The sequence below is a fragment of the Condylura cristata genome, unplaced genomic scaffold (assembly GCF_000260355.1).
Source record: "Condylura cristata isolate star-nosed mole 26May11 unplaced genomic scaffold, ConCri1.0 scaffold00013, whole genome shotgun sequence".
Classification (NCBI taxonomy): Eukaryota; Metazoa; Chordata; class Mammalia; order Eulipotyphla; family Talpidae; genus Condylura; species Condylura cristata.
The window spans coordinates 20,926,538-20,948,970 of NW_004567114.1; the positions used below are offsets into that span (position 1 = coordinate 20,926,538).

Below are 22,433 nucleotides of genomic sequence, written 5' to 3' on the forward strand. Positions count from 1 at the left end.
AATTACCATTGTACATAAGGCACATCTACTCAATTTTTAAGTGACTGCAATTAGAATTCAAGGAAAAAAAAGAGAACTAAATATCTGTTTTAAACCCTCTGCAGTGCCCACAGAGCACCTCTGGGGTAACATATTCTCTTGTCATCGTTAAACTAACTGTTTGCTCACCTAAGATCTATAAATAATTAAAATTACCGAAGATTTTGAAGGACAGATTCTATAAACTTCCTTAATAATCTAATATTTTATTTGTTCATCCATGTTCTTCCTATACCCACTTCAGATAAAGAAGAAGTTTGCCACAATGCCCATCTCATTCAGTGGAGGTGTACCTGGCACAGCTGGATTCATTTTTGTTATCTGTCTCATTTTTATGGACATTTTGGTAAATACTGTAAATACTGAGAACAACTGTCAATTTATAACTTTAAAAACTATACATTCATACTGGTGAAATTCTTTTTACTTCTCCTTACAATGACCACCTTAAACACATAACACCTATTATAAAACATTAGATCTTTTACAATTTTCTTCCTATATTTTCTAAAGTGCAGTAACCCAAAAGGACACAAAAAAGGGTCATATATATATATAAAAGTTACTTCCTGCTTCATGTAAGTTATATGATGAATATACAAACTCATCACACTTTACTTGTATTCAACCATGATCACTCTCACTCACCACTTCATTGATTTTCTTTAAATAGGTTTATGTTGCTAGAAAGAGCTAAAAAAAAAGATAATGAGACACCACCATTAATTCCATCATTTCTATGCAAAGCAATAATGGTTGTAAGGAAATTTTAAAAAGAAAAAGAAAAGAAACCATGGCAATTTAGAAACATCAATCAGGTTGGTGTTCTCTATAAACAAACATTCAAATTCTGGGTAAGCTACTTACTGAGCTTTCGTGTCATTTGTGAAGTTGGTATGCTATCAGTTATCTTTGTAAACCTTTGATAATGTAAGGATTTGAGATAGGAAGACTGATATATGCTAAATTGTCAGTACAGTGCCCAGCACAAAATATAATTAAAGTGTCTATAATTTAAAAGTATATTAACAGTTTCTTCATGAGTAATCTGGGAAAAAAAAACAACAACCCTCTTAGAACATATCTTCTATATACCACAGATATTGGTTATATTGCCTAACGCGCCAGACCTTTTACCTTACCTACTTTTCTTTAATTGGTAAAATCCAAAAACACAGACCAGAAGTGAAAAATGAAGGAAACACAATGCATTGGGAATATGTCAAAACTTAACTACTAATTTAATTTCTCAGAAGATTGCTAATTCATAAGAAATTGCTCAAAAACATTACGACCTATCACTGACTCCTAAAATCCTATCTCAGATATAGTTGGCTATGGATTAAATAAATATATACAAAGTATTTAATATAGTTCCTGGCACATAGTAAGTTTGAAATAAATGTTAGCTTTTGATACTATTGCTACTACATGGGAAGCATTATACAGATACCTATACATGGCTGACTGTAAGTCAAGACATACAAATTTTATTCTCCATTTCACAAATACTTGATTATGGGGAAATAAGCAACATCCATAAGTAGAAGTACCTCTTCTAGTTATAATAAAAGATAAAACATTGCAAAAAGAAATATCAATGGTTAGACAAATCTGAGAACACATCCAAGTAAACCATTCTTAGTTTCAACAGGGAAAATCACAAATTCTTATAGTATTTTCCAAGTTATACTAAAAATTAATAAATATGAAATCTACCAGCTCTAATATCTCAGAACAAACCATCTCCTGGAAAAAAAGGATGTCACATATGAGTTCCATGAAATCCCAAGCAACAACAAGTTGAAGTGTGACAACTGAAACATGCAGAAGCATAGTATGGCAGCAACACATCTATAAAAGAATGCTGATCAATTTTCACAATTTTACCATTAACATGTTCCTAAATATCCGAAACATCCATTTTGGCCCTAAGACAGCACCAACTGACCAGAAATAAAAATCTGAAGTATGTGGTAATATTTTTGAAGTAAAATGATTCCATTCAAATATATCACATCACTTTAAAAAGAGCATTCTAAATGTGGTTTTGACTAAAAGAAATGATCTGAAGTAGTCAACTTACCGAAGCATTTTCAATTCTTGTGCAGCTTTCAAAATGATTTCATGCTGCCTCTGACTGAGAACCATTACCCCTCCAAGGCCTTGGTCAGAGTCTAAGTTTGCATCCGACCCCATCATTTCAGAAGAATGATGTGAGGAGGGCATATGTTCCGCCATGGGGGAATGTCTATCCACATCAGATGGGTACCATCTGTCTGATAACCGTTCTCTTTCCCAGTCCATTCTGTCAGGAATATAATCTCGCTTTTCCCGCCATGAATCTCCTCTTTCTGGATACTCTCGGATCCTCAACTCACCCCTATCACGGAAATCTCGGTCATACCCATGGTCTCGATTTCTTTCTTCTCTCCATCTATCATCCCGATATCTATCCAGAGGTGGAAGAGGTGGAAGGGGTGGTAAAGGTGGAAGAGATGGAATATCCCGTTCATGAAACTGTGATTCTTGTTCATCCAGTGGTCTCCCATAATCTCTGTCCCACTCATTATCCAAATTTCTATCATACATATCCATTGGTCTTCCAATTCGATCCACATCCCTGTCCAAATCCCTGTCCATTTCCCTGTTGTAGTCGTCATCCATATCCTGATCCCTCTCCCAATCATCCCACCAAGGGCCTCGCCTGTCTCCATCATGAGACCGAGATGATGCTGTGAACCTGTCTTCTCTGTTATATGGATCTAATGTATCATCTTGATAGTCACGTTCACATTCTCTCCAGTATCTCTCTCTATCCCAATCATCAAGTCTTTCTCGTTCCATTGGAGCATTTCTACCATCTAATGGGAAATCTTCATGCCCTCTCTCTTCTCCATGGTTCCATGGAGGCCTAGGAGGCTCATCTCGGTGATATGGATACATTTTCTCCCCACCATCTCCTGGTTCTGGTCTAAATGGACCTCTGTCACGACCAAATTCTGGTCTGCCCAGTCCCCTTTCCCGACTACCAGGCCCTCGAGGTGGTCCTCTCTCCCTGCTTCCAGCTCTTCGGAGTTGTACTCTCTCCCGACTACCAGCCCTTCGAGGGGGCCCTCTCTCCTGACTGCCAGTCCTCCGAGGCGGTCCCCTTTCTCGGCTGCCAGCTCTACCTCTGTCCTGGGTGCCTTGCAGACCACCTGGCACTTTTTCCCGACTGCTTCCTGGTCTCACCAACCCTCTCTCCCGGCTGCCTTCATTTCTGTTCATCTTCTCTCGACTGTCTTCTCTTCTACCCATCATCTTATCACGAAAGTCTTCTTGCTTGACCAACCCTGGGCCACGAGCCATTGCCTGGCCTCGACCTCTATTTACTAATCCTTTATCTCTTGTATCTTCCATTCTGTTTTGCCCAGGACCTCTGTAAGAGGAGCTGCTGCCTCTACTGCTTTCTAACCTATTATCTCTGTTATCTGGCCGAGGCAGCCCTTTATCTTGGTTGTTTTCTGAATGGGACAGACCAATACCCAAAGGTTTAAAATCATTATCTACAGTTAATGAAGATGATGTTGCTACTACTGGTCCTCCCTCTAGTCCCATTGTTTTTGAGGAAAAAGTAGATTGAGCAGATACAGGTTTATTTGCAAGGGGTACAGTCTGTGTAACAGCTTGGGTTTTGTCCATGTGAGTTTCCATACTTTGAGAATTCTGATCCCAATTAGAAGGCTCTATAGGCCCTTCTGAGACTTCGCTTTTAGGTGGCTCTTGGTGAGAGTCGCTTAGATTCTCATTTGACTGAGCCGCCTTGGCATCCTTTACATCTGCAGCAATGGAAAATGCAGCTGATTGCATTTTAAAATTCTTCTGTTGGTTACTATTGGTGTCTGCTAATGGTTCTTTGTTTCCTGAAAGAGGTTCTGCTTGTGATTTAGGTTGCTGCTGATGTTGCTGTCCAAAAGCTGGTTTGGGGCCTTTCCACTGTGGTCCACTCTGTCGAGGACTTACAGATGTATTGGGGGTAATATAAAACTGAGATGCTGGCCCCCGGGGAATCATTCCCCATTTGCCTTTAGTGCCCTCTGCTGGGTGACCTTCATATCTGGGTCTTGGCCCATCGGGGCGATTTCCTTCAAAACGAGGCCCTTTGGGTCTCGGTCCTTCACACCTTGACCCTAAATCCTCAAATCTTCGAGGACCATCAAATCTACAAGTAAAACAAAAGATATTACTCAAGACAGTAAAGCAGAAAAAAAAGTCTCCATGTAAGAATACGTAAGGCATTCTTGCCTTAGAATCTGTTTACAATGACTCTTCAGTTACTAAACAACACTGAGTCATCTATATCTTAGAACGCGTATACTGAGAAGGTCTTAGGACAGGTTTGGAAGTCATGCCAATATTGATACATCCCCTGCAGCAATACTGATATAATGAATTGTAAAAAGCAATTATAAATATTGTGCTTTGGTAGACAAACAGTCCACTCATTTTAAATTAAAAAAAAAAAAAGATAAATTTCATAGGTAACTGAGAGCACTTTTAGATTTAAAATATAACTAAAAATAAAATATGATTAGTAAGAACACAGGAGATTATAAATATTATTGGAGGTAGCATTATCATGTAGATTAAATGGCAAAAGTTAAAAACAAAAAACAAAGACAAAACAACAGCATGCTGCTATGTCTTAAGAGTATGTCCTGAACATTTTAGTCTGGACAGAGATGTTTTTGCTATGGACCTACTCACTCATTTAGTAAATACTCAGTGTGTCACCTCTGCCTGTCAGGCACTAAACTACATTGAAAGAATAAACAAATGAAATGTCACTGGGTCTTAAAAGGGAATTAATTAATTAAGGAGAAAGAGAAGCTAAGTGTAAATATATATCCAAAGGTGCAAAGATTAAAGTCTATTTACAGAGAAAAGGCCTAGAGAGCAGAGAATGGTTTCCATGGGGAGGGGAGTGCTGTCTCACAAAGGCTTTATGAAATAGAAGATGCTTAAATTAAATCTTGAAAGAAATTCTGAAACCAGGCTAACAGAGTAGGTTGGCAATTAGGGAAATGGGTGGCAAGTGTATGTCAAATTAATGAAACATTATGAAGAAAAGCAGAGAACACATACCAGATACTATGTTTGTAACTGCAAACTGTTTAACATGGTTGAAGCAAGGAGAAAACAGTTGGGTAGAATTGGGAAAGGAGGAGGAATGGAAAAACAACACACTAAGATAAGGTAAACAAACAGGGAAAGTCAAGTTCCAGCAGACCTTGTTTGCCTCATATATGTACTGGTACTCCTATGCCCATTCCCCCTTTTTCTACCCTAACAAAGTTGTTCCATTCCCCCTTTTTCTACCCTAACAAAGTTGTTGGACACAGCCTGGCCAAACTTTCCAAAACTTTCTTACAGTTAGAACTAGTAGTTATGTCCTAGTTAGTAAAAGTGATTTATTTACTTTCTGGGTTGTACACTTCAAGGAAAGAACACATACTCCTCTTCACCATTCCCTTTTCCAAGGTGCCTCTGAAATGGTGGTAAAGCTCCCTGAATCAAGTCAGTAAGGACAACATACTAGGTAATGGTAAAGTAACAAATCAGGGAGGCACTTCTGATACTGTAGAGCCATCTTGTAAGTCCTGAGAGGAAATAAACATCAACTTGTTAAGAATATGTGATTCAAATCTCTATTAGACAGATGAATTAATTCAGGTGGTTGAAGAGTTGGGAATTAAATTACAACCAGTAAAGTCACCAAATATGGTCTGATTTTTAAGACTGCCCCAGCAGAAAAGTAGCAGATGAGTAGAGAGAAAGGGTATTATAGATTGCTTCTATGATGTGAGTAAGTGAAAGTGCCATCTATTCTAAAGGAATAGGAGAATGCAGAGGAGGGGGTAAGAGTGAGAGACACGAAAGAAGGTAAAACTAATAAAAATTTCTAACAGTGGGATTAAAAAGATAAGGGGAAGGGAAGAATTTAAAGAGATTCCAATTTTTCTGGCACAGGTGACAGAGTGAACTGTAAAACCTTTCATGAAAAATAGAGGGGTTCTCTGTCATTTGTTTAAGAAATCAATAAAAAGTATTAGCAATTCAATTTAGCAAAATTATTTCCATCTCTCTGGCTTTACTGTTCTGGAAGTGTTAATTTAAAAGGGAGGAATACTTCCATGGGGGGAGGGGTATCAATGATTACATTACACTCAATTTGAGACTGTTATCTGGCCACTTTGGGTTTGAATCCAACAGGCAAAGGAGGAGGTTATTATATTGGTTGGGGGGTTACTACTAAACAACTAGGGTAAGGAATAATGTGTGTAATCCAGGAAGATTCTATGAGTGCCTCTATGTCCTGTGATTAAAGTCCATGGAAGGCCATAATAATGCAATTTGGTGTCAAGGATGACAGTTGGGGTCACCACATCAGGAAAGACATCAGAACCATTTGAGGTGCTGACAGCAGACTATGGAATGGGTAGTAAGAAGGTAAATATAAATTATACCAGCCATGATCATAGGGCCAGTTACAGAATATAAGTACATCTTTCTTAAGTTGATAGTCTATATTTGGGGGAAAATACATGTATGTGGATCAGTAAACTACTTAGGTTGATTTTTCTCCCTTATCACCTAACATAGGATGCATTAATAATAATTAATTTTGTATTTCAGTATTTAAGTTACAGGACATCAAAGAAGGGGTGTGACCCACCTAGCAGAAAAATGGATAGTTTCCCCAAAGCCAGAAAAATGATGTCATATTTTTCTGGGAGAAATACTAGAATGCTTTTAGTTGTCCAGGAATAACTATTTCATGTTAAGTGCAAAAAATCTCCCAGTGTATACTTCATCAGAAACATATAAGAAAGGGAACTCCAGGTAGGGAATTTTATCTTAGGCAAGCTGTCACTTTACAGAGCCATTACAAGGAACGAAAAATATTTAAGTCCTATAAACTATAAACAGAGGCGGCCACCAGCAGGTGGAATTCTGAAAGGCAAAGAACATTAAGTGGTAACATATGGAGAGGTAGAAGCTACAGGTTAGAGCGATGGTAGCAGAAGAGAATACAATCAAAATAAGGCTAGCTTACTCACAAAAACCCAGGTGGGGTTAGGGTTTCTCAGATAATAAGAAATATTGATGAAAGATAAGAGTGAGACTTAGGGCTAAAAATATGTAAATTTAAATCTATATTCGGAACTTCAATATATAAAATCTATATTCCCAACCATTCAATCTTTTCCTAGGTTGAATGTATCTAAATTTTTGTACTTGAGGGTCTGCTAGCATTGGTGCTTTGTCGAATGAATAAAGCAAAGCCTGACAAATGGTAAGTGCCCACTGGCACACAGAGCTCCCAGTGAGTATTTCTCACTCTTAAGTATGAATGGACAAGAATCACTGGATATTTAAGAATTGTCTCCAAAGTGAAAGGAAGTGACAAAAAATAAACAAGATATGAATCTCGGGAAAACAGAAATAATGCAAAAAACAGCAGAGACCTTTAAAAAACAAAATCCTTAAATTCATATCCTCACAGAAATTGTTAAAGACATTGTAACTATAAATCAAGAACAATGTCTGGTATACATAAAAAAGGGGTTGGATTCAGAAGAACTATAGAAAATGCTTTTTAATTCTTTAAATAAGCTCACTAAGTACCCCCAATATAACAACTAAAACTAAACAAACAAACAAAAAAATATTGGGAAATTTCGGAATACTGGGAAATTAAAAAGTTTGGGGCATTAAGGAAAGTCATGTAAAAAGGAAAAGAATCAGAGACCAGCATAACTATTATACTAAGTAAGTGAAGAAAATGTAATGACGACCCTAAAACCTTGAAGAATAGTTATGCTCAACTTCTAATTCTACACCCAAATTATTAATCAAGTGTGAAGGTACAATAAAGATTACTTTCAGACAAGCAAGGACCAGAAAATTACCTCCAACCTACAATTTTTTAGTAAGTTACTTGAAGATGCAGTTAGGAAAAAGTAAGTAATAAACCATAAACAGGAAGCTGTAAGTTGCAAAAAATGTGTATCTGGTTGGATAGTCAAGGGGATGCTGTAAGAACAGTCAAGTGGCAAAGCCTGAGAGCAACCAAGCAACCAACCCAAGCAAGCAAAAGGATACATGAATTTGAAAGAGACCTCAAGAGGAAAAGTTGTGGTGCTTTAGGACTGGGATTGTAGAATTATTTGAAAGATTTTGAAAGCGGAAATTTTAGAAGAATGTATTACACTAATGAAAATGTAGTCACAGTATACAGCTTACCATTACAATCAACATGTATAATGATTTACATAAATAGTGATATAAATACATGGCACAGGGGATCACAGAGTAGTATAAGAACTAAGCCTTTATCAGAACATAAGTAAATATATAACACCTAAGATCTATTAAGTCAAAAAAGCAACATATTTTTTTAGTGATAGGAAAATGACTACCAAAAGAAAGAGCTACAGGATTAAAACAACAGGTCATGTTAAGATAAAAGTTAAGTATAGAAAGCCTTGATTTTCCCAGTGAGGCAGGAAACTAAAGATATAAAGTGAAAGAAAAATGAGTAGAGACAGAAAGCAGTAGTAGGGTGGATGGTCTACCTACAGTGGTGATCACTGGCAGAGCTATTGTTTAGCAAATAGAAAGGAGCTGACCAGAGACTTGTCAATGAATATAACAAAATGCTAAGAACAGTGACCTCTTAATTTACAAAGAGAAAAAAAAGTACATTTTTCAGGATTTGTGATGGTTTGGTTGTTTTTCTTGAAGTCACATTCATCAATTCAAAATGCCTGGAATAACATTTTAGATCATTAAAGTTGTGTAAAATCACCTGATTTGTATTCAGCTTAGCAATTACTGGTTCATATATGTGATAAAAGACTATTCTACAAAGTAGAGAGCCAGTATGAAACCTTATCAACATATTATCTAGTATTATAATCAAATTCTGTATATAAATGAACTGCCTTCCTAATGAAATTATGAACACTTTGAGAGTTTTGTCCATAACTGACACTTTGGGCATAAGCAACACTTATTGAACACTGTTAATAGTCAGGTACTATACTAGTGCTACAGTGTGGAGAACTAACGGATCCCCAAACTCAAGGACTTCTTCAACCCAGAATGAGTGAGACAAATAAATCAATGGTTACAACAGAATTTGATAAACATGAGACAAGTTTCTTGTTCAAATGTTTCCCCAACGTCTCACTCATCAAAGGATCTCAATAATTGATTTAAGTGTCACTTGGGGACAGGTAAAATAGGGATTGGTAAAGCAAAAAATGACAGGAAAGGGACTTCAGACAAAAAGAAGGGCATGTATAAAGATAAGAAGAAAGGATAAAGGAAGTAGGAGACATTACAAGGTTGCAGATAAGAAGGAAACAACAGGGCCTCCATGGTGGTGCAGCGGTTGAAGACACAGAGCTATCAGGCAATCGCCAGTCACTGCAGCACAAGTTCAATCCCTGGCCAGTGGGTGACCCACAAAGTGCAGCAGTCTTGCCCGCTGCCTTACCTGCTGCTCCCCTCAGGAATGTATTTCAGTACAACTGCCTGTTCTGCTCCCCATTCTATCTCTGGTGAGTCCTCTCACCACTTGCACCTCTGACTTACACCCCAGTTTATGTTTGCATAAATAAATAAATCTTAGAGGGAGAAAAGACTTAAAAAAAAAAAAGTTACAACATTGGTGCATGACTGTAAAAGGTGATGATTCTATTAATCCATAGCCTCATATACCATGCTTTTCATGAAAGAATATGGCGCATTACTTTCACACTAAGTCGTTGATCAACAGCCAGGGTCACATTTAACTTCTATTTTGGGATCCAAAAAAGTGTCAACCCACCTGAAATATATACTTTCCATTCTACATATAAAAGGCACTAAGTTTACTTTCAAATTTTCAGTTCAAAGATGTGACAAAAAGTTAAGATTATTAAAACCATTTTGACTTATAAAAGCAAAGAACTTTTAGGTCTATGAAATACAGATACTGATAATGAAAAATATGTACAAAATTAAACCATCTTTATAAATATCAAATACTATGACTTTTAACATATAAAAATACATTTGAAATTTAGTACAAACACAGTTTATTCATCAAATACAATCACATAAAACACATGTACACACTGCAAATTGGTTAGAGGAAAAGAAAAACTAACATCTGATGTTGAAATAAATTCTCATCTGCACAACTATTTCATAAACCTCAGGAAAATAAACCCTAAAAAAGATGTGAAACCATGAGAACTAGGTATAAAAACTTTAACCTGCATATTATAAGCCAATATTACACTTGAATAAAAACAATTTCAAAACAACATAAAACTCCCAAGTTAGGCACTAAAAACTTACAAGGTATGCATTAAATAAAAACACTCTTAAAGATGGTAATGTCTGTCACATAAACATACTAGAATGAGCAGACCATGGGGATTTTAAGTATTAATTCCTGGAATTGAACTCCTGCCCATTTAGTTTTTATCTAAATCAATACCTATGTCCTATGAATAACCAAGATTCTAAACCAATATTCACAGAGAATCACTATCAACAGAAACAGCCATGACAAATTACAACACAAAATTATTGAGTTTGTAGTCCTCTGCTAATTCTAGTGAAACAGCTACAGAATGAAAAGATCCACAATTCCAATACAAAAAGCAGTCAAAAAGTAGGTATGACTAATCAAAAGCTTGATCTTGTAAATATGCTAACTTTTCCTCAAAATGGTCACTTAGGAAAGCTCTAACAGATTTTGAAAACTGGCAAGTTGATTCTAAACTTTGTGGGAAGCAGGAAGGACCAAGGATAGTCAATACAGATCAAGGGTCAGCAAACTATGGCTCATGTGTAAAATCCAGTTAAGAATGGTAGTTTCCCTTTCTTACATTCTTAAAGATTAAAAATAAAAGAAAAATAATGATCAGAATCAAACATGGCCCACATATATACTTACCATCTAGCCATCCTCAAAAAGTCTGCCAACCTCTAACACAGAATTGGAGAATTTACAACAAATATAAAACTTTTCTAATACAAAAATAAAAGCAAATTGTTCAAAGATAAGGAAATAAGCCAAGGGACTGAAGAGTGTAGCAACAAATTCACATAAACTTATGATGAATGAAACATTCCAAAGTTACAAATGGTGAAGGGTCAAGTGAACAGCCATAAGGAAATAATAAACCTGACATTCCTACCTCACACCATACACTAACCAAAAATTTTATTTGGATTATTGATATAAAATTTGAGGTAAAATGATTAAAAAAAAAGATGAAATAGGATAAAATATTTATGTCCTTGAAGAAAACACAGATTTCTTAAGCAGGACACAAAAAACATTAACTGTAAAGGAAATAATCAATAAAACGTATTACTAAATTAAAAGCAAGAATGGGGCCCTCCCTGGTGATGCGGTGGGCTAGAGTGCAGCACTACAAGCTAGCAGCAGCTGCTTCAGTGCAAGTTAGATCCCCAGCCCCCGAGGTGATCCACATGGCACAGCAGACTTCTCCTGCTTCTCAGCCGTGTACTTCGTCGATCTGCCTATTCTGCTCTCCACACTGTCTCTGGTGAATCCTCTCACCGCTCCTACACCTCTGGCCTGTACCTTAGTTCTGTATGTATACATAAATCTTTAAAAAATAAATAAATAAAATCAAGAATGTCTTGTAACCACACACACACAAAAAGAATTTCTATCTAAAGACACCATTAATTCTTGGGGTTTCGTTGAGGTTCATTAGGTGCAATGATAGTTTCTTAGTTAAAAAAAAAAAACAGTAGGGCCCTCCCTGGTGGCACAGCGGGTTAAAGCACTGCACTAAGAAGCTTAAACCACTTCCGCATGAGTTCGATTCCCACTTGCCCCGGAGGAGATCCACATGGCGTGGCAGACCTCTCCTGGCCCGCCCACTGCTCCCCTCAGCAGTGTACTTTGTCGATCTGCCTGTTCTGCTCCCCACTCTGTCTCTGGTGAATCCTCTCACCCTCCGCATCTCTGGCCTGTACCCCAGCTCTATATGAATAAATAAATAAATCTTTAAGAAAAAAAAAACTAATTGTAAGAATTGGTAGTTCATGTTTTTTTCTTATAGGGCTTTCCAAGAATAGAGAAAATTTACTTTCTAAATACAGAACAAGGAACAACTGCAGACTCAGGACCTGGAGTAGCTCAGGGGCAGTGAATAACAGTAGTTTCTCAGGTGTGCAATATAAAATGGCTTTCGGGTCCTCGCTGGTGGCGCAGCAGGTTAAAGCATAGCACTAAGAAGCTAAAGCACTACAGCATGATTTTGATCCCTGCCTGCCCTGGAGGTGACCCACATGGCATGGCAGACCTCTCCTGACCGGCCCATTGCTCCCCTCAGCAGTGTACTTCGTTGATCTGACTGTTCTGCTCCCCCCTGTCTCTGGTGAATCCTCTCACTGGCCTGTACCCCAGTACTGTATGTATAAATAAATAAATCTTTAAAAAAAATGGCTTTCAAAAAAATACACTTTAAAGAATGGAAAAGAAGAGAGAGCAGAAAAACAGTTGAAGGGGTACAGCCTGAAGAACCTGTAGTGGAAAAAGTCCTGGACTGCTGCAAAGTGATTGGGAAAGTGGAGTATTTTCCTGGCATGGAAAGATCTACAGATGCTGACAATACTTGGGATTTTGGGAACTTGAAGAAAATTTAGATTGTCCAAAGTCATTTAAAGCATTTCTTAATTCTCAAAAAGCTGGTAAAGAAAAAGATGGCACAAAAAGGAAATCTTTATCTGACAGTGAGCTGAGAATAGCAAATCAAGACATGTGGCAAACAGAGAGGCTTTGCCAGAGATAATTAACTTGTGTAGCTAGTTAATTATATTATAAAATAACCTGTATAACTGCTGTATAACAGACAGCAATGAAGAATTAATGTTTCTCATGAAATGGAAAGATTCAGATGAGACAGATTGATGCTGGCAAAAAGGGATGATAATGCAGTATTCTCAAATTGTAATTACTTTTTAGGAAGAGAAACTAATCCAGCATTTTTGTCCAGAAGGTGAAACCCAATAACTGACTGTGCATGTATGTTTGTGTTAGAGACAGACAAAGGGTGGGGGTGGGGAAAGAAAGAATCTGGTCTCTTATTTATTAGTGTGAAGAAATATCTACAGTCTAATGAAAATCAAGTTTGAGTTGTTTGTTTTGAAGTTGAAGTACTGGGAGTTCTTCTGCATCTCTAGCACTGGTTGCTTTGAAAAAAATAAAAGCTTCAGTAGTTTCTCCCTTTATCAGAAAAGAACATTTGATACAATAGTATATTATTTCCTCTGTATTAGGATGCAAGCTTTTCTATATGTTGGGGGAAGTCACCAAAGTTATTTATCAGAATTTGTGTTTAACTCATATATACCTGTGGGACATTTGGTCTTTTGCTCATTTGGGGGGTGTGTGTACATAAAGCATAGATGTAAATGACTTTCTTTTTCAAACACTGACCAAACAAAAGAGCATTTCACAACCATGAGTAAGCCCATGTTTCTAGTATGCTATAATTTTAAGCAAACTAAGAAATAAATCCTTGAGTTAAATTCAAAGCGTTACTCAAGTCAATCTATAAACAAACAGGTAAGTTTGTAATTGACTATACAATTTCAATATAATGTAAACTGCTTAAATTGGACAATTTAAAAGTGTCCTCTATATCTGGAGTTACGTAAATGCACATTTATTTCCAAAACCCCTAGAAGGAAAATTTTATCACTACCAAGAAATTCCCACCCAAATGAGAAAACTAGATAAATCTTAGTATGCTTTAATTAGTTAAGTAAGATTTAGTTAAGTGGTATTTAAAGGTTCTTTTAATAACCCATTCTTTATAAGAAGTTAAAGTATCTGTGCCCTATTGACTATAAAGTTGATGATTCTGGAACTTCTATTGCTCATGGAAACCTGATCACTAGCAATGCCAGCAACTTAGGGCCTGCTAAAGTAAATGGATGAATAAACTCTGTTGTATTCTAAACTTCTAACTTAACTTTTTCCTTATTCCAACTCACCCCTTACATTTAGGCTAAATTTTTTCAGTATTTGTGTTACTGGTTCAGTAAATGCCAGGAAAAACAAGAGCTTTGTAATAATCTTAATGCTACTTGTTTTTATAATAAAAACAGGTGAACAGTTCTCAATAGAGTTTATTCCCCTATGTGAAAACAAATTTATATATGTCTTAGGTTATCTTCCATATGAGTCTAACTGGATCCTTCCATAAATCTAAGATACAGTATGGGATTTTAAGAGATGTCTTTTCTATACCTTAATATTTCATGGTATCTTACTTCTAGAATTCATTATTACTCTTTTACTCATCATTTCTTACTAATTATCCCCAAGTATGCCAAAGAGGTTTAAAAGAAGACAACAAAAGAATGATGAATTTGCCTAGAATGATGAAGCCAAGTGAGGAAGAAACTGTCACTACCCCCCAACTTGGACTGCCCAAAATATTAGAGTCTGCTTTTAGGCTTTTTGAGCATAACTAAGAGTTCAGAATTCTTAATTTTCTGACTTTACGACACACAAAAAAAATGACACAAAGAGAGCCATATCAAAATTATTAGATGTGTCAAATGATAAACATAAAAAGGGAACAACACTCTTGGCTCAAATAAAGATGTCAAATTGCTCAAGTGAATCTCTGACTGTGAGTACTCAGTTGATAATGTCCCACATGAATACTCTCAAAAGTAAGATTCAACTGGACAATGTATTTCTAAGGACTGAAACGTGGCACTATCATCCACTTTGTTTTTTAAAGAAGGACCTCATATAATTATTTTGGTGCAAGAACCTTAAGAACATTTTGCTTTGCTAAAACAATGTCTGACAAAATTATTTCATTTTATAGGATGTGCCAAAACTTGTTGACACAGTGAGATTGCTCTTTTAAATTTTTTATTCAAAGTCCTACTAAGTTGTCTTTCTACTTTCCCTTTGTTATTTTGTAAATATTTGTAAAATTAAAAAGGGCCCATTGGAATAACATGGTTAAGGATAAAGACTACTTTTCTGGTATATAAAGGCTAAAAAGGGCAAAAAGTGGCAGTATACTTCTACTTGTTAGAAGCGATGATGCCTGACTTTTGAGTCCTTTAATAAAGTAAATTGGGTGTTTTTTTTTAAAGTACCGCAGCATGAGAAATAGTCAAGGCAATCTAGATGTATAATGGACAAAGAACTAGTACGTAGGATATATAAAGATTTCTTACAACTCAATTAGAACATAACCTAATATAAAATAGAGAGAACAGAGTCAGCATGTCATAGAAGAGGAAATTCAACTAAACAATAAATAGGAGACTAATTGCATTTGTCATCAGGGAAACACAAATTGTAATCTAATTACCACTTAACATCCACCCGAGGATTGCTAAAATTTTGAAGTTTACCAATACCAAGTGTTGATGAGAATCAAAAAAACATTTAGAAACATATCTGGTAACAAAGCAGGTCAGAGTGGACTGAAACAAAAACTTTATAAAACTATTTGACAATTTGTATCAAAGCAGAGCATATATACATACCCTGTGGTAAAGCAATTCCAGTCCAAACACACATTAAAGGGACACATACAATACTAACAGGCACATAGCACTGTTTTCATAATGACCAAAAATTTAAATGACTATCAATATTAGAATGAATAAATTGTAGCAAATTAGTTTAACAGAGATGGGAATAAGCAAGCTACATACAACATGAATGCATCTTACAAGATAATGTTGAGTGAAAGATGTCAGATTCAAAAGCATATATACAAAAAAAAAGTGTATATACAATTATGATTCTATCTACAGAAAGATGAAAAACAGGCATAATTAATCTATGGTGTAAAAAGTTAATATACCGGTTATCTCTGTGGTAAGGGAAAATGGGAAGGGGAAGAGACTTCTTTGACAAAAGTAGTTTCAATTTATAAACAGTTTGCTGGAGCAGTGGTAGTTCAGTGATAAACACATATACACATACAGTTTCAAAACAGTTGTCCTACATACTCAACAATGTGGTATGTTATTTCACATGATGTAAGTATGCCACTTGATTTTTTAGTAAACTTGCAATGTTTAGAAAGCAGCCTATATCTAGATTTTACAAAAGCTTGGTTAATTTACAATTATTTATTTTAATAGTGTGTTATTAGCAAATCATTTAATCTGTATTCTTAAGTCTTGTTTTTTCTATTCATCTTTGTTTAAAATAAATAAAAGACTGGCTTAGCTTTCAGTTAAGGATCTATGGAAAACTCTAAATTCAACTACTAAAGAAAATTAAAAACTCAATATTGAGAGTTATTCTTACCTCAGAGTTGTTCACCAGTTGCTGATTTTTTTTTTTTTTTAACTAGGTGCATGAGGGAAAAAAAAAACTATGTTTGGGCAATAGTCACAAACTATACTTAAATGTGTTAAACACAGTTGGTGAAAGGTTTTAAAATAAGATAGACCCTATAAGCAGGACTAAATTCAAGGGCAACAACAACAACAAAAAAAGCCACCCTCATCAAAGTTATAGATGAAAAAATGGGGAGGGATAGCTCCTATCTAAAATCAGTATGATCAAGCTTCATCAGTTTTCAGCAGCCTAGAATCACTAGTCCATATCTAACTAGATGAAATATGAAGATACAAATACAGTCTTAAGGAAAACAAAACAGCTGTACAAGTTAAGTATGGGAAAGGCTTAGCAAATCAACAGTTAATCTGAAAATGACCTGGAAAGTCAAATTGATGGTAAAAATTTGATTCAATGAATGTGCACTGAGAGTGCAGACAAAAAGCAATTTGTTCTGGTATATAGTACATTAAAACATACGATGGTCTTTTGCATCTCAAGTAAGAGTGTTCATTATGAAGGAGACAGATAAACCAGAGGCCCTTCAAAGGAGAGTGAGAAACATAGTAGGAAGAGTTAGAACCAGTGTTACTGTGAAATAAAAAAATTTGAGTTTATATTATGGAACAGCAGAGTGAGTTAGGCAAGAGAGATGGAGACAAGAAGGCAGTATTTAAACAATAGTTAATGCTATTGAGGAGGGATAGCTCAGATCACCTTACAGGCAGATCTAGAATCAACAGGTAGAAGTTAACAGTAACCTTATTTCGGCTCAAGGTAAAAAACAAAACAAAAACAAACAAACAAAAAAAAACTTTCTCTCCAACTGTGAATACCTTATGTGCTTATACTCTTATTACAATGTCAGTGTTCAGCGAGAAGCCATAAATGGGCCTCACAGGAAGCATAATGGACTTAAAAGGGATCAGGAGACCTTGGATTCTAATCCCATCACCTTTACTAGCTGCTGTCATCTGGGGCAACTGATTTATAATCCCTTCAAATTGTTTCCCTTATTCACTGAGAAGCATAGAAAAGGTAGCATGTGGGCTCTCCGTAGTGGTGCAATGGGTTAAAGCACAGCACTGCAAAAGCTAGCAGTAGCTGCTTGAGCACTTGTTCGATCCCTGGCCAGGATGCTGACCCACATGGCACAGCAGAGCTCTCCTATCTCTCCCGCTGCTCCCCTCAGCAGTGTACTTCGTCCATCTGCCTGTTCTGCTCCCCGCTCTGTCTCTGGTGAATCCTCTTACTGCTCCTGCACCGTTGGCCTATACTGCAGTTCTGTATGCAGAAATAATTAAATCTTTAAAAAAAAAAGAAAAAGGTAGCATGCACAAGACCCAAGATGAGAAATTAAAATGAGACACAAATGTCAGTTGCTATAAAGAGGATACTGCTATTTTTATTGCTAAGACTCCTTTTAGCACAGAAACAACTCTAAATTTAGAATCAACATTTGTTAGAGAAAAATCATTTTTATGATAGAAAAAAAGCAGGAAATCTATATTTCAGTAGGTGTTGAGAATATACTTCACTGAAAGCAAATTAGTGACCAGAACTAAAAGGCAATGTTCAACCCGGGAAATAAGCAGAAATTCCAATCAAGATGATACATGTGCCAAGTACAAGAACTACAAATGTACTTATAATTACTGACACCAGGAATATCACTGAGTCATGGCATTATATCTCTAACACTTTTGTTCTGGAGATCTTGTGTTCTCAGCTCCCACTGATTGTGGAATGTGGCTGTAGTTACATGATCCTGATGATCCTGAGAAAGTTACTGAATCTCTCAGCCCCAGTACATAAAAGGCAAACGTAGAGTATGAACCAGCCTAGTTCACAGGTTGCTGAGAAGATTCCACGAGGTTAAATATCTTTAGACTTTCATAAGGTTTCTGGTACCTGAAGGAATTCATGTTAATTTTCTCTTTTATTTTGGATGGACTTTGTTTTCAGAATCACAAATTTGGGGAACAAATAAGATATTACAAATGTTTGGATTTAGTTTTAAATTACAAATGGTGATATAGATCCACTGACAAGAAAAACTAACTCTACTGAAAAATCAAATTATAAGACAAAATACAATAGGATCCTATTTTATGACATATTTTAAAAAATTACCTTTAGATGGAGACAAGAATGGAATAAAGTAACTTTTACTTTTTCAAAACTTTTCTGTACCCTCTACATTTTTGTGTTTCTGGTATTATATTGAGTTGGAAAAAACTCTGATTAAAATATGGAAAATTTTAGGAAAGTTACCATTCCAGTGAATGTGGGGTGAAAACTATACTCTGACAAACTTGAAAAAAAAAGAATTCCATGCTTTTTAAGGGCAACAAACAAGCTTAGAAACTACTAATAAATTTTATGTGTGTGCTTTTCCAAAACCAGAAATATGGTTAAGAAACAAGGAAATACATCCCAAATTGAGGAAAATATAAAGGATGTGAGATCTCCATGGGATGAGAGATTTTCTGTTCCATTCTAGTCATTATTTTAAGCACAGAGCAGAAACTTTATATCACTGTACCAATGACAAAATAAGTCTTTTTACCCTTACACTAAACTTCATTGCCTTATTTCATAAATATATTGACTTATTCATCTGTATCTCCAACAGCTAGCAGATCACCTAATTAAGAGACATTACAGTTGGTTACTAAAGAAAAAAATAAAGATAAATAAATTTAATAAGTATCAATTTTGGTAGCTGATACAGTATGGTGACATATATTTGAGGAGGTGTGGGGCCTATTTTCCTAAATCAAATACAGTTATAAACCAATGTTAGTTCAATAAAAAAAAATTCAAAAATCACCTTGGGGATGAAAAGTCAGTAAGAAATTGATACACATTACTGAAACACTACATTCACTCTATTCTGCATAAAGGGTAAAAAGCAGTGACATCAAAGAAATGGGGGCATGTTACCATTTTTTATTTCATTGATTTATCTAGTAAGTGAACAATAACATTCTTCATTGTGACCAGGACCATATATAAAATTACAAAGGATATAAAAATTATGTAAGTAAAGCTTTTTATACTATAAAATCCTACTCAACTAAAATAAAGCCAAAAGAAAAAAACAAAAAAGGCAGACCTACCTTGGGCCTCTTGGACCTTCCAAGTAACTGCTTCTAGGAGGATCCGGAAGCAGTCCACCTGATCTCACTGGCATGTCCTTTACTGCAGTGATCGGCTGAGATGGAACAGTTGAAGACTCCCCAAGTCCTTGGTCTGATGAGAACGAACTATATGGCAGAGCAGACTTGTTCAGAGCTTTAGAATTCAGTTGCTCTGATGGGCCAATAGCTGATTGTAGTGGAGGATGGTAAGTTGAGGGTGGGGCTGAACCAAAAGACACAGGAGTAGGAAGCAATGCTGTTCTAGGTTTCTCTGGCATTTGTGAGCTTTGAGAACTGGAGGCTGGTGGAACTGGGCCTGTTGTTAATGGAGGAGGTATCCCTTGTGGAACCCCAGGGGGAGGTATTCCTGGAGGAGGTGTGGCTGATGACAATGGTGGGAGGGGCATGACAGGTGGAGGAGCAGTTGAAGAAAGAGAAGGTGGGGGAAGAACAGGTGGTGGCCCTGCAGAAGAGAGGGAAGGTGGGGGAAGAACTGGTGGTGGCCCTGTTGAAGAAAGAGATGGAGGCATTACAGGTGGTGGCACAGAGGTTGGTAGAGAAGGTGGCATCACAGGTGGGGGCATGCCAGGTGGGGGCAATGAAGTAGGCAGGGCAGGGGGCATCACAGGTGGTGGCAATGAAGGTGGCAATACGGGAGGGGGCATTGTTGGTAGAGGTGGAGGCATCTGAGAATATGGAACAAAAGGAGGTGGCATCGACATATTCCCCATATATTGGTTCTTCATGTTCTGAAATGAATTGACTTTCTCCTGGAGATAGGTTTGAGTGGCTTTCATATGTCCCTGCCATGTTTTCCACTGCTTCTCATACTCCTGAAGCTGATCTTTATGAGGATAGGAATGGAGCTGTTCCTCCCACAGCTGAAATTCTCGATCCCACTCTTGGTAGAGATGTTGAAACTGTTGTTGCTGCATCTCATAATGCCGCAGCTGCACGTCAACAGACATGGTCTATAAAAGAGGGGTACAAATTATTTCATAACATTCATAAAACAGAATTAATCACAAGTAAAATATTTATGAATCAAGGGCATTTGAAGTCTTAGGAAATTAAAACCCAAAACACCTCAGCAGTAAAAGGTTAGGCTTTTACAAAATCCATGATCATTCTTCCTTTGACTTATTTACATAATTAATAACAAAGTCAGAAAATAATCAACTGAACACTAAAAGCAAATACCTATTTCAGCAATAGGTATTCAGGTTTTTTTAAAAAGACATATTTATTTACTTATGAATATAAGAATTAGGATACAGATGAGAGGTGTGGCAGTTGAGAGGATTCACTAGGGACAGACTGAGGACCAAAATGGGGGGATCTACTGAAATACCCTGTTGAGGGTATTTATTATCTATTATCTGTTATCTAGGTCATTTAATTTTATTTTTTTCATTTAATTTTTTTACAGTGTATTTACTTAGGTGTTAGACTGTGGCTGCTTTGATCTTTTTGGTTGATTTTCAGTTCTCTATTACTATAGTGGTTTGTAAGCTAAATCATGTTAAATTGAAGTAATATAAAAATCCCTTCTTAAATCCCTTAGCAACAGTATTCAAATATCACCTGGGCATCCCTTGAGAAGCAGAGAATTGAGAACATTTGATAGCTTTTCTTTTTCACACTTAAATACCTTTCGGGAATAAATCCTTTAAACTTCCTAGGGCAACTCTCACACATCAGCCAAGGGAGTGCTCACCTGCATATGTGGTGGCTGCTGTATAATCTGCTGGTACTGCTGTAGGATCTGCTGCAACTGAGTGTGCTTCTGCATTATTCCCTGATACTGGAAGCCAACTCGATGTTGCTGGTGCTGCTGCCAGTGTGCTGCTGCAGCCTGCAACTGTTTTAATCTGGCATCTTCTTCTGGATCCTCAGACTAAAGATAAAAAAAAAAAAAAAAAGATACTTTTTTTATATCAGTTAGAAAACAGCAACAAAATTACTAAGAAAACTGAATATTTTATATACATATGTAAGGTCCAGAAATCCCTATAACTCCAGCTGACTGAGAAGTCATTCTATCTTTAGATAAAATATCTAGCTCCTTCTAAACTATTATCATATATACTTTTAAAAAAAAGACTTATTTTATTTATTCATATAAAAGTAGGCCAGAGATGCATGGGGGAAGGGTGTGGTAAGAAGATTCACCAGAGACAGAGTGGGGAGCAGAAAAAGTGTAGCTACTGAAATACACTGCTGAGGGGAGCAGAGGGCAAGGAAGGAGAGGTCTGCTGAGCCCTGTGGGCTATCTCCCTAATCTGGGATTGAACTCATGCTGACTGGCTGTGGGTAGTTTCATAGTGCTGAGACTTAACCCCTTGCACCGCCAGGAAGGCCTATTATCACATATACCAATACAAAAAATTTTTAAATTCCAGTCCTCACTGGACTAATAATCTTACTGCTCCTAAACAGGGTAATTACTTATCCAGCAGAAAGTCAGCCTACAGTTTCTAGCCTTTCAATTCTAATAAAAATCTATCATGTCAGTGAACTGCAGTGTATTTATTAGGTTCAATGCAGTTTTCACTAAGACTTTTGGGAAACAGTGACCTTTGAATCCATGTGAGAACTTTCCCATGTACTAGCCAGTATGTTAAGAAAAAAGCTTTATCACATTTGATGCTTTAACAGTTCTATAAAATAGCTACTATCTATAGGGCCCTCCCTGGTGGCGCAGCGGGTTAAAGCACAGCACTGAGAATCTAAAGCCGCTTCTGCATGAGTTCGATTCCCGCCTGCCCTGGAGGTGACCACATGGTGTGGCAGACCTCTCCTGACCCGCCCGCTGCTCCCCTCAGCAGTGTACTTCG

The 22,433-nt window shown here is 36.6% G+C and overlaps 1 protein-coding gene across 2 annotated transcripts in view; it reads right to left on the reverse strand.

Annotated features, from left to right (window-relative positions):
- Nucleotides 1–22,433, reverse strand: part of YLPM1 (YLP motif containing 1) — a 63,484-nt gene that overhangs the window by 30,550 nt on the left and 10,501 nt on the right. Inside the window, exons 3-5 of one of the 2 annotated variants that reach the window (XM_004681692.2) lie at nucleotides 21,314–21,493; nucleotides 19,576–20,567; nucleotides 2,126–4,243 (exon numbers count right to left, since the gene is read on the reverse strand). In XM_004681692.2, the coding sequence (XP_004681749.1) occupies nucleotides 2,126–4,243; nucleotides 19,576–20,567; nucleotides 21,314–21,493 (3,290 nt within the window). The remainder of the gene's footprint in view (nucleotides 1–2,125; nucleotides 4,244–19,575; nucleotides 20,568–21,313; nucleotides 21,494–22,433) is intronic. The other variant, XM_012724560.1, reaches the window with a different exon arrangement.